General features: G+C 41.0%; 1 protein-coding gene across 1 annotated transcript in view; it reads right to left on the bottom strand.

The window, feature by feature from the left end:
- Window positions 1-11,767, bottom strand: part of DNER (delta/notch like EGF repeat containing) — a 321,739-nt gene extending 309,972 nt beyond the window's left edge. Inside the window, exon 1 of the mRNA XM_074298485.1 lies at window positions 11,235-11,767. Within this exon, the coding sequence (XP_074154586.1) occupies window positions 11,235-11,552 (318 nt within the window). The 5' untranslated portion in view covers window positions 11,553-11,767. The remainder of the gene's footprint in view (window positions 1-11,234) is intronic.
- Window positions 11,768-13,586: the final 1,819 nt, after the last annotated feature.

Raw genomic sequence — 13,586 nt, 5'->3', positions numbered from 1 at the left:
CTAGGCAAATCATTTAAACTCCCTGAGCCTCTGGCAACTCTCAAAGACTTCTATAAGTGATCACATCCAAGGGTTGCTCTCTGTCCAGGGAAAGGAAGTTCCCACACTGAGAAAAATCATAGCTTTTTGATTTCTTGCTGTATGGTGAAGCCATTGTTAAATATTGGTATATCTTGTCTGTGACAAGCTTCTTAGTTTAAAAAATTAAAACTGTGCTCATAATAGTGGGTGATGACCTGAAATACTGATTCACTCATTATTGGGTTTATCAGATGCTTACTACACTCTTACTATAATGATTGTTGACAGTCAAAGAAGAAAATTCTTGCCCTCACAGAACTTCGTTAATTCTGCACTGAATACTGAAAAAAAAATTCATTTTATTAGGTGTAAAGACTCTCTCCAGTCCAACTACTATGCACATGTCCAGAAAGTAACTTCAGAATTTGAAGATTTGTTGTTGGGGGAGGGAGAGGTGTACACAAGTACTTAAAAGCTGTACATTGGGAAGGAGAAGAATACAGAGATGGGAGAGAGGGAATGAGCATTTGTTAATCACCTACTATACACCAGGTACATTTATTAAGTGCCTATGTGTCAGATACTATGCCAGATACTAGGTTTAAAACACAAAACTTTTACATCCTCAAGAAATTTCCATTTATGCTGTGCCTGAGCCAGCCCCAGCTCCCAAAAGGGTCCCACTAATTTTCAGAGCCAAGTTAAGTGAACAGAATAAATTCTCTGAGTGTCATTTGGGCCTGATCCAGATCTCCAAACTTAGACCATGGGCTGGCATACCCAATGGCCAAAAGATATAGTTTGAACTTCAATGACTTCCAGTTGATCATCTTGAAATCCCTAAGAAAAAAAACATGGTTCTATGTGGCAACCATTTGGTCCATATATCCCTAAGCATTACAAGCACAAGTGTATTTAGTTCATAAAAGTCAGCTGTAAAAGCTCTGCATGAACATTCAATCAACAAAGCCAACTTTCTATTGATGAACATTAAAGGAGGGGATATTCCATTAATGTTTAAACAAAATGAGAGGGAGAGAAAACAATTCCAACTAAGGAAAGCCTTCAGTCTCAGAACTCTCAACCAGGTTTTGAGCTGTTCTACCTTATGAAATGCTGAAAATTAAGGAAGCTTTGTTCTTTCAAATGATTGGAAGTCACCCCAAGACACAGAAGAAAGGGAAGAAGGATGCTCGGATCAGAGCAATGTAAAAATACAAAGTAAGTTGGGGCAGGGGAGAGGAAGCTGAGCATCTTATGGCAGTAGGTATTGAGCCAAGGCTTTTGACAAATTTCTTGAAACATTCCAATTAGACTTATAAAACAACTTTATATAAGCTTTTCTTTGAGCTGAGTAACCTTCAGAGCTCAAGAATGTATAAGAGATAACCACTTTCATAATATAAAAGAACGGCTTCTGAACAGTCCTATCTCTCCAACTGGGGTTCTTGAAAGAATATTAAAATAAAGGTTTCCAGTACTTGGAGGGCACAGAAATTAGGTTATATATGATGCATCATCATTTAGTTTGGATTATTTATTGTACAGTTCAAATAAACTCCCTGAGTAAATTTGATCTAATTTGCAGAAACTGTATGCAATTCAATTAGACACTCATGAAAACCTCACAGCATCATGTACTGTAAGCCTAGCTAGAATTTTGTAGCTCACACACCCTAATTTCACAAGATTTTATGTAGCACTCCAAATCATGGCAGGTACCGACCAAAGGGACACCTGATACCAAGGAAAGAACTTTGATGGTAGAATGAAACCACAATAAACCCGCCTCCAACACTAAGTAACCAGAAGTCACTTAGCTTCTCCTGGGCATCGAAGGAGTGCAGATAAAACAAATGACCTCTTAAAGTAACTCCTTCACTTCTAAACCCACCATCTTACAACCTAGGTTCAAAACTCAACTCTGCCACAACCTTTGGGACCTTTGGCAAGTTTTCTAAACACTCTGGGATGCATTTCCTTATCTGGAAAAAAAGAAGAAGAAGAAGAAGAAGAAGAAGAAGAAGAAGAAGAAGAAGAAGAAGAAGAAGAAGAAGAAGAAGAGAAGAAGAAGAAGAAGAAGAAGAGAAGAAGAAGAAGAAGAAGAAGAAGAAGAAGAAGAAGAAGAAGAAGAAGAAGAAGAAGAAGAAGAAGAAGAAGAAGAAGAAGAAGAAGAAGAAGAAGAAGAAGAAGAAGAAGAAGAAGAAGAAGAAGAAGAAGAAGAAGAAGAAGAAGAAGAAGAAGAAGAAGAAGAAGAAGAAGAAGAAGAAGAAGAAGAAGAAGAAAGAAGAAGAAGAAGAAGAAGAAGAAGAAGAAGAAGAAGAAGAAGAAGAAGAAGAAGAAGAAGAAGAAGAAGAAGAAGAAGAAGAAGAAGAAGAAGAAGAAGAAGAAGAAGAAGAAGAAGAAGAAAGAAGAAGAAGAAGAAGAAGAAGAAGAAGAAGAAGAAGAAGAAGAAGAAGAAGAAGAAGAAGAAGAAGAAGAAGAAGAAGAAGGTTTTACTGAACTTCCCACTTAGCTTCCTACTCTTCTAAGAGTGTTCCATACTTCCTTGGTAGAACCTCAGCTGAGTGCTTGTGTTAATCTGACAAAGAAAATTTGAGTTAAACCTAAATGACTAATCAAGCCTAATATTTCCTTCCCCCCCAAAAAAAATGTATATTAAGTGGGCTTCAAGTGCCAAAAGATCAAGAAGAAAGGAACTATAGGCATTGTAGCAAGTTAGTTGAGAAGATATAGGTTCTCTACACTTTGTGGTAGTCTACTCTGCTTGTGAAAGGTCCCTCACTAAGTGAACAAAGGGTTAAACAAAACAATTTGGAATAAAATCAATTTAATGACTTTTAAGTGAATGTCAATATCATTTTTAATCCTATTAAGGGTGATGACAATAATTATAATTATTTTCTCAAGAAACAGAAATAAGTGCAACTTTCCTTCAGTTGACTCAATTAAAAATCTCTGCCTTCTTAAAAAAAAAAAAAAACCCACAAACACACACCACAAATTACTTCAATGCAGCTGGATTTGTTTATTTTGGGCCACAAAGAAATGCTAATATTAGTTCTCATCACTGTCTTTCCCTCTTCTGTTATTCTTCTCTAGACAGAAAAAGTGAATTCATGAAAACTAAAACAAAATGACTGTGGGGAAAATCCTTTTTGATGTTTTTTTTCAAAATTCCACCTTCCCTATCACCTTTCAGTTCCAGAATTATCAACTTCATTTCATTTTTGTAGGATTGGTCTATCACTCTACACTTCTATCCTATGCCTCCATTCATCATCTTTATAATTCTCCAAATCATCTCTCTCCCATATGTGTTGTCTTCTAGAGTTTGGCCTGGTTATTAGTAAAGAGATCTCAGAAGAAAGAAGATAGGGGTTCAAATATCACCTCTGATAGTGGCTATGTGACACAGAATTCCAGGACATTTTCTAGGATTATAAATTAGAAATACTATGTGATGTGCACTGAAACAAATGGCTCCTTGGACAGTTTTTTTCCTATTCCAATGAAATCACAAGTCCAATCCCTATCCATTTTTTAAAAGTTTTTAAAAGAAATAGTATAGCAAAATTCCTAGAGAGCTGGCCTTGATCCAAAGTCCAAGTCCATTTATAATATATATTGGACCTCTGACTTTAGTCATTTAATGATTGACTAAGTTTAGACAATTCTAAATTGCAGGGAAGGTGTTGATCTGGAAGGATAGAAGGGCTCTCTCCACTTGGAGGTCCCTCCTTATTGCTGAGGATATTTGAATTCCCTGATTTAGCACATTGCAAATGAGAGAGTAACTAGTAAAGTGTTTTATATAGTAAGTGTTATATAAATATCAGCTATTATTAATATCTCTTAAGAAATAGTTTTTTTTAATTCACTTCATATAAATGAAAAAAACTTCAATAAAGAATGATGTGCAAATAATACCTGGTATTTATGTAGGTGCTTTACAAATATTATCTCATTTTATTCTCAACTCACCCCTGTAATAATAAATGCTATTATAATCCTCTTTTTACAAATGAAGAAATGGACTCAAAAGGTTTAAACTATCTGCCCAAGTCATACAACCAGTGTCTGGGATGAAATTTGAATCCAAATTTTCCCAACTCCAAGTCTACATTTTTCCCTATTTAATACACCAGTGATGATCAACTCAACTAGAAAGAGATTCCTTTTGGCTTCATATTGACTTAGAAAACCACAAATTGAATTACATTTTTATTTTGCTAAATATTTCCTGATTATACTCTAACATGGATTCGGTTGTACTCAAGAGTGTTGAGGACCACATACAGGTCTGGAGTATAACACCTCTTTGACTACACTGTTCCTCCAGAGTTGCCTTGAGCCAGACATTGCAAACCACCTCAATTCTATTCTTGCAACCGCTGACAAATAATATTACTCTGAAAAGGTCCTATCCTCTTGTTTTACAAGTTGCTTGCCTATTTAATAGTAGGGGGAGGGGTGGGAGGGAGGGAGAGAATTTGGGGCTCAATTTTTAAATCAATAATTAATAATAATAAATGATTCATTAATTGAAAAGAGGAACGTCTATTCTCTCTAGTTACACAAAGTTTAATCTCCCAGTTTTTCAGAATACAACGGTGTATTCAAACATCTACAAATACCCTCAGTTGTTATTTTGGCTAGCAAAACTCGGCTCAAAATAATTTCAATTAAAACACATGTCCTTTTTTGCATCCTTTAATAGAAAGGAGAAAAAGAGACAGACAGACAGAGGCAGAGAGGGAAAGAGACCGACAGATGGACAGCCACAGAAAAGGACTTAGAATCAGTTTCCTGTGTAAAATTAAACTTCAAAAATAACTGCTGTATAGGCTCTTTCTCCTCCAGTAAAAAAAAAATGACACATTATTATCATCTCAAAAGATAGCATCCATACAGAAATCTAATTTAGAAAATCAAATTAGGTATCTTAGTGTTTGAACATTTGGCAACAAAATGTTTCACAAGATAAAATAAACTTTACAAACAATATAGTATAGAGTTAAATAATCCATGGATTAATCTAATGGATAAGTCCATAAAGTTTGAGAGTTTCTATACTTTTCAGTAGAACAGTTGTTCCCCCTCCTCACTCCCAGCAACTGCATCCTCAAAACTAAAAAAAAAAAAAAAAAACAACAAAAAACCTCTAAGAGGAAACAAAGTCACATTTGACAGGAAATACAAAAGCTGAAGTTGATTTCCAAAATATCCAGAATTTTTTTTTGTATAGTTTTTTAAATTACAAAAATCCTTCTACCTAAGATCCTTAATTGCAAACTCACTGTTATCAGCCCTGGTTTATGTATCAAAACAGATATATCTACTAAACCTTTTTAAGTTAATATATATTGAAAGTGGTTTTATAGCTGGAAAGAATCTTTAGGATTATCAAATCTGGGCCCTTCATTTTACATATGAATCTCAGAAATGTAAAATGCTTTCCTTAGGCTCATACTAGTTATTAGCCAAGCAAAGTCTAGAGCTGAGGTACCTTGGTTTCTTCTGAGCAACACACTCTTCTTGTATGCATCGTTACAAATTAGTCTTTTGTCTATAACCTTTCAGAGAAGTTACATGCTACATTTTGATTTTGGTCCAAACCTGTGATTCTATCAATATAAGGAACTTCTGGCATGTAAACTCTCCCATCTGGGTATATTGGCAACTTGTCTATAATACAATCTTTAGTCAGTTCAAGTAATCAAAAAGCATTTATTAAACACATACTGTGTGCCAAGTGTCCTTAGTCACATAGTACGTATTAGTGGCAAGACTTAATTCAGGTCTTCCTGACCCCACAGACAGCATTTTGGTCTTGATCTGCTTCTCATAAATCATACAGCCCATTAACACTTTTTTTTTTTTCAAATCTTGTACCTAATAATTTCATCCACATGAAAACAAAAGATTTGTTAACCTAGTATTTGTTTCAAATATTACATTTTAAGTGCTACGTTTTCCCTTAGGATTTAGAATTGGAAAAGACCTTGAAATTATACAGCCCACTCCTAAATTTATCTAGGAGGAAACTGAGGCACAGAACACAGGACCAACTTGTCCAGCACTGTTTACTACAGCAAGATATGGTCAAGCCTGAATCTTCCAACCCCAAATCCAATTTTATTCCCACTCTATGACTCTCTCATATGCCTCCTGTAACTTGGACAAATCATTTCCCCTTCTCTGGGTCTCAGTTTTCTCATCTGAAAAAATGGTATTAATAATATCTTCCCCCAAATACTTCACAAGATTATTGTATCATTTGTGAGAAAACCAAAATCAAAAAGTAAGCATTTATTGAACTTTTACTAGGAGTCAGGCACTAGGTGCTGGAGATAAAAAGACAAAAATGAAACAATCCCTGCCCTCAAGAAGCTTATATTTTATTGGGAAAGACTACCTACTTATCTATGTACCTATCTTTATGTGTATATGTGTGTATGTATGTACACATTAATTAGTGTCATTAATTAGTAGAAAAGACTTCCTTCACAGAAATGCACAGGTTGGCACAATGATACTCTTCCAGAGTTACCTAAAATAAAGAGCAAGTCCCACATCACAGAATGAGGGTATATCAGGGTTGGAACTGGAAATGAGGTCTTCCTAGCTCTAAGGTTCCCCCCTACTCTTTCCATTATGCCATATTGTCTTTCTAATACACAAAATTAAAAAATATTAGGGGGAATAAATAAGGAAAAAGCAAATTTGGTGTGAGGGGAACAAAGATGAAGAAGTTTAAGCTGAATTTTGAAGATGTTTAAGAAATAGAGACAAGTACATTCTAGGTATGGGTAGTTAGGACAAAGGTAGCAAAAAAGCAAATAGATGTCATGTGTGAAGAATAGGCATAAGGGTAGTTTAATTGGAACTTAATGTTTCAATCAGGACTCAGATTGCTCTGGAGGGGAAAGTGAGGCAAGTGACCTTGCCCAATTCTCCCTTACTTAAATCAAATTTACTTGCATGTCATTGCATCACCTCCCTGATGTTGTGGTCCTCCTCAAGAATGAAGGACAACCAACAACAACAATGTATCAGAAGGGGAGCAATATATAACAGGGTTAGACTAGTAAATTGGGGTAGTAATCATCCACAATTACAATGACCCATGATGACACATTTCCCACTCTCTGACTCAGGTTATGGACTCAGATTGAGATGCATAAATTTTTTTTGGATATAGTTAATGTGGACATTTGTTTTGCTTGACTGTGTTTGTCTGTTGTAAGGATTTTATTTTCTTTCTTTTTCAGAGTTTGGGGAATATAGGAGGGAGAAAGCGAGAAAATAAATTTTTGTTTATTGAAAAAACTTTAATTAAAGGACGTTGGAACTACATTTTGAAGGTCTTTAAAGAGGAGTGTGTGTATATGTATATACATATATACATATATATATGTATATATAATTTTAGAGGTAGCAGGAAGCCAAGAAAGTGTGAATTCAGAGAACAATATAGTCAGAGCTATCTTTCAGGAAAACCTCTTTGGCAGCTTGTATGGATTATACATTGGGAAGGGGAGAAGCTTGAGGCAGCAAGACCAATTAGGAGACTATTGCTATAGTAAAGGCTATATACATTCAAGATATCATTATCATTTGCCTTTCCAATTATAATTTTTCAGTCTAAGAAATGTCCTTCATATACTGTTTATTGGATGATTTGATAATAGAAGCTTAGATCCTATTTCAGCAACCATATCCCTTATCAATGGTTAATACTTCCTTTCCTTGCTTGTATTAGTCCGCCAGTCATTCAGTCAATACTGTATTCTGGGAGCTGTACCAAGCACTTAGAGTACAGAGAGGAAAACTCTCTCTCTGCCCTCAAGGAGTTTACTTTCTAATATGTAAGTAAGAAATATAAGATATAGAGAGAATAGGTAAGTCCTTTCTAATGAGGTGATTAAGGAAAAGAAATGAAAAGAAAATAAGACATGCACACCCTTGATCTTACTCCAATAAACACAAAATCAGAAATGTAAAAAAATAAAAAACTGAGTATTTATGAGTAATTAGCTAGATAATCTCAGTAAGATCCTTTTCATAATTAAGTAAAAGCCAAATTTCAAATTTAGCAAATAAAATAAAATTTTAAAATCTGTTAAAATTGCAATTCTCATGTCTTTCTCTTGAAATTAATTCCTGAATACCTTCATGTAATCTTCTATTTCCAAGTTCCTGTTTCCCATACTCTATGAATTTGGAGCACTCCCCACAGTTCTATGTGTACAAGAATCTATGTTGCCTCAAATCATTTCTATGCCTAAAATATGACATCATAGGTCAAAGATATTTTAGAACTAAGAATCCTCATAAATCATATATATAATCGATGGCTATTTAATCTAAACTAAATCTCTACTATCTTAAATCATTGAGACCCAATCAATGCTGTGCTTCTTCACTAGTCATGGTCAGAAGTACTGGATTCAAATCATCCCTAGTAGCTGATTCACCATTTGAAATCATTCAACTTCTCGTTGCCCCCAGTCAATTAATTCTCTGAGGCTGTAAATGGCAACTGAATTGCTCTTTTGCACCAGTACAGTACCACAAGCTGCAATCACAGATGAAACCTTCTTTTCCCCCTCAACAAAATATCTTATTTTTAAGTCACCCAAAATCATAATGATTATTACATAATAGCTAAGAAAACACCAAAAAAGTCATCATCAATGAAGCCTCCATGTTACATGAAATTTTTAAAAGAAAACCCCCCTAAAATTTTCATTAAATATCTCCATGTCAAGAACATGCTTTCCTTTCAGTTGGGCTGATACACATATGCCCCATTTATCTTCTCTCTCTGCTGCTCCAGAACTGCCCCACCTCCTTACTTCTCTGCTTCTCCCCCCTCCCCCTCAAGAAAGTGACTTATGCCCCTCACAGGTAGAACACAGCCCTTGAAAAATGCACAATAACTTTTCCTTTCGATTGTTGAATGAGAGAGAGAGAGAGAGAGAGAGAGAGAGAGAGAGAGAGAGAGAGAGAGAGAGAGAGAGAGAGAGAGAGAGAGAGAGAATATGAACTGTATGGCTACAGCACCAGACAACTCCATACTTCTCCACTCTCTGGTCATTAAATGGCAAAGCAGTTAAAATTAATCTCGTTTTGACAGAGTTCTCTATTCATTTGTGGTTCTCTCAAATTTTTCCAAAATTGGGATGTGAGAGCTCTGTTCTAATGATTAGGAATTGTAAGAACAGATAATAGTTACAACCAAAAACCTTGTAGATTAGTCATATTGGGGATGGGGGAGGGAGAAATAATGTCCTTTCCACTGGAATTACAGCTTCATGAACAGAGGGAAAAGTACAACCTTGAAACAAATTGTCTTCCTGATGACATTTGTCCTAAAAAGAGACCTCTAAATAAAACTGAGCATCATGCAACAAGATCAATCAACTTGATCCCATGTTTATTTTATGTGACTTACTCCCCCTTGAGGAAGTAGGGGTGGGAGAAGTCTTCCCCCACCACACAAAAAAAAGAGCTGGTTTGATCATTTTACTAGCAGTTCTCACTCAAAGTCTTTAATTAAATTCATAGGAAGCAACTCTCCTTAGGTCTATATGCAATGTGGAAAGATTATGTCCTTGGATTTTCCAATAGGAGCCCAAGGATAGTTCACATCTAATTAGTTTAAATGAATCCTATGATCACAGAACAGCCTCTTTTCTCAAGGACATCGGATTCATTTTCCTAACCTTGCTGGTGACTTAGGGGTTATCTACTAACTAACCAGAATCCAGGCACGGAATTTCCTTTTTGAAATTTATACAAATACAATTCAAAGCTAACTTGTCTTTGGTTTATATTTTGTTCTTTGTGTATAAATGGCATTTTCTAACAGATATTCCCAGAACTCAAATCCACTGATTGTCATCATGAAAACTCTTTTTCCATCCTCTTGGCTGAATAGCAAACTGAGAACATTTTCTCTGATTAATACTTCATTAGTTGTTACATTATGTTGTAGTTTCCCAATGAGAGAGAGAGAGAGAGAGAGAGAGAGAGAGAGAGAGAGAGAGAGAGAGACAGAGAGACAGAGAGACAGAGAGACAGAGAGACAGAGAGACAGAGAGACAGAGAGACAGAGATTGACATACATTCAATATATTTATATATATTTACGTCTGCCCTAAATATGTTAGATCTATCTACTCCACGTTAACAGGAACATCACACTCACTGCATTTGCCTTCCAATAAAAGCTACCCAATTTTTTCTGAAATGCCAAATTAACTCCAGAGAGAAATCAGTCTCAGAACCAAGACACCGGCTCCTGCTCCTCCCATTAGAAGCGCATGGTTTGCATTTTTAGCTCATCCCTGAAGGGGAAGCAAAGTTCTCTCAACCTTAGCGAACAGCCCAACTAGGAGAGCACAGCCCGGGAAGGGGGGGGAAAAAAAAGAAAGAAAAAGAAACCCACTTTCAAGGAAGGATGAGCTTGACTCCTTTGGGTAACAACATCCACCTTAAATATTTAATGAGAAAAAAAAAGCTGGCAACCTTGGTAAGTCTATCGGGCCTGGAGCGCTTCGGCAGCACCCGACCAGCACCTGAGCTATGTCGCTCTTGCCCTCCAACTTGCCTTCCCAACTAGGGGAGTAAATGAGCTGGATTTGGCTGGCACGGAAAGATCGAAGGAGACGGACTAGTGAAATGCATGCCCAAGCAGATAGAGACAGGCAAGCATCAGGAATAAGAGAAGTAAGTGCAAGTGAATGAAGGCACGAACGTTACATGCTGGGGGCCAGAACGCATTCCCAGGAAAGCCTGGGAGATGGAGCTAAGAGAGGAGCGAGGCTGTGCAGATGCCCAGGCCAGAGGAGGGAAGAAAAGCCAGGGAAGGAGCGGGAGTGGGAGCCAGCCGCGGTGGTCGAGGATGGCGAGGGCGAGGGCTGGGGAGGGACTGAGCGCCGAGGAGCTCCCATAGAACGCACCACAGACAGGGATAACCACATGCCCCAGAAAGATGGAGGGAGTGGCGGTGAAAACGAAGCCACAAGCGGCCCCGGCTCCTGAGACATAGACATGCCGGCCGCGAGGAGACAGGGGAGGGATGCAGGAAGGGACAGACAGACAGACAGCGGAGGGGAGGGAAAGCCCGGGAGAGGATGCTCCCGTCCCGGCCGCCGCGGCTCAGGCTCGGCGCGCCCCGCTCCGGATCCTCCCCAGCCCCTCACCTGGCAGTTGCTGCCCGTGACTCCGGCGGGGCAGGTGCAGCTGTAGCCCAAGTCGGGGGGCTCCTGGACGTCGGGCTGCTGCTGCCCGGGGTCGGGGCTCGCGCTCGCGCTTGGGGAGCAGGTGCCGTTATTCCTGCAGGGCTGCAGCGCGCAGGGGTCCGGGAAGGGCACGGCCGGGGTGACCGGGAGGGACCGGGACGGCGCCGGACTCAGCAGCAGCAGCAGCAGCCCCGGCAGCAGCGGCCTGCCGACCGGGAGCGGGGCGGTCGGCAACGGGGGCAGAAGGCGGCGGCGGCGGTGGCGCCGGTTGACCAGCATGGTTCGGGTTTGGGGAAGGGAGCTGGAGAGCGCGCGAGGGTGCTGCGGGACCGGGGCCGGGCCGGGGCTGGGACTAGGGCGCTGCCGCAGGGGCTCGAAGAAGGAGCGGCCGGAGCTGGAGAAGCAGCAGCAACAGCGGCCGGCCGCACGCTCCTATGCCTGCTTTTTTGCAGCTGCGGGATCCGCGGTTCCCCGGGTAACGCGCGGGCGGGGCCTGCGGGGCGGGGGAAAGTTGGGGGGAGGAGGAGGGGAGGGCGGGGCCCCGGAGCCTGCTATCCCTGCTTCGGGGTTCAATGATTTCTGCCCAGAGGATGGAGAGAGAGGGGCCACCTTCCCTTTCTCCCTCTTTCAGTTTCTTTCTTCTCAAACACACACACACACACACACACACACACACACACACACACGCACGCACACTGTGCGGGACCCCCTTCCCTTTCCTTTTGGTTCTGGGGGTCTGGCTGGATATGCGTGTGGCTGGGGAAAGGGGCACGAGGCCTGGGAGGGGATGTCAGGGAGAAGAGACTTGAGTCCCGAGTGTTGGCCCCACAGACCCGCGGCTGGAGGAAAGAGGGGTGTGTCCCAAGGGCAGGGGGAGAGTGTCGCGCGAGCCGCCCAGGGGTCCGGGGGGTCGCGGTCAAGGGCCGTGAGCTGACAAAAGGAGGGCTTGCGGCTGCAGGGAGTGGCCAGCAACTCGGCCTTAGTGGTCGCAGTATCTCGCTTAAACTGAGAGAAGTGCAGCTACACAGGGGCGGGTCAACTTAGGTCAAGGATGCTCCCACGCGGCCCGTGCGGGCCTGGCCCGGAAGCTGAGAGGAAGGAGGGAGAACGCTGCAGGTGGTTGCGTCCCGTCCCGAAAGAGGGTCGGTGCCGCGGGTGCCCACCCGGGACTGGGTTTTGACTGGCGAGGCCGGCCGCCGCTACCACTATAGAGCCCCTGCTGGAGCCAGAGAGAGGAGGAGGCAGTTTGGCGCAGAATCCGTGTGTACCACTGCGGTGGCCAGCCTTACCTCATCCTCCGTGGCTGCCTCTCCCCTCCCTCCAGCCCTCCCTCCCTCTGAAACACCCTTCCCTCCTCCCTCCCCCACCCCTCAGCCACCCAGAAGCACTGAATCCAGGAAACTTCAGAGCTGTCTTTCTCTCTCTCTCTCTCTCCCTCTCTCTCTCTCTCTCTCTCTCTCTCTCTCTCTCTCTCTCTTCTCTCTCTCTCTCTCTCTGTCTCTCTGTCTCTCTCTCTCTCTCTCTCTCTCTCTCTCTCTCTCTCTCTTTCTTCTTCTTCTTCTTCTTCTTCTTCTTCTTCTTCTTCTTCTTCTTCTTCTTCTTCTTCTCCTCCTCCTCCTCCTCCTCCTCCTCCTCCTCCTCCTCCTCCTCCTCCTCCTCCTCCTCTTCTCCCTCCTTCCTCTCTCTCTCTCTGTCTCTCTGTCTCTGTCTCTCTCTCTGTCTCTCTGTCTCTCTCTGTCTCTCTCTCTCTCTCTCTCTCTGTCCTCTCTCTCTCTCTCTCTCTCTGTCTCTCTCTCTCTCTCTCTCTGTCTCTCTCTCTCTCTCTCTCTCTCTCTCTCTCTCTCTCTCTCTCTCTCTCCTCTCTCTCTCTCTCTCTCTTTCCCTTTCACTCTCTTTTGGCTCCCCTACTTATCAGAGTCTGAGATAGGAGCAAAGCCATTGGCACCACCAAAAGAAAATACTTGGAAAGCATCGATTCAGAAATTCTGATTCTCAAAAGTTCTAATAGTTTGTTTTTTCTTTTTAATTAAGGTCTGTCTTTTATTGTTGAGGGTTGGCAGTGTCAAAGTAGCATTTGCTTTCACCTGCCTTAGAGAAACTTCGAAATCTGAGAAGGGGCAACACAAGATACTACTTGTATTGGTTTATCTTTCAAAATCCTCCCCCTCTGCCTTCCCTGTCTTATATGGCTAGATATAATTGTCTCGTTTCAGGGAGGTGAGGAGAGAGAGAAAAGCTCCATTTCCCTGGGGAATAGAACCTAGAACCCTGTCCAGATTTCATATGGAAACAAAAGGCTTCCACAGTAACAAA

The sequence above is a fragment of the Sminthopsis crassicaudata genome, chromosome 3, assembly GCF_048593235.1.
Source record: "Sminthopsis crassicaudata isolate SCR6 chromosome 3, ASM4859323v1, whole genome shotgun sequence".
NCBI lineage: Eukaryota > Metazoa > Chordata > Mammalia > Dasyuromorphia > Dasyuridae > Sminthopsis > Sminthopsis crassicaudata.
This window is presented reverse-complemented; position numbering and strand designations above follow the sequence as displayed.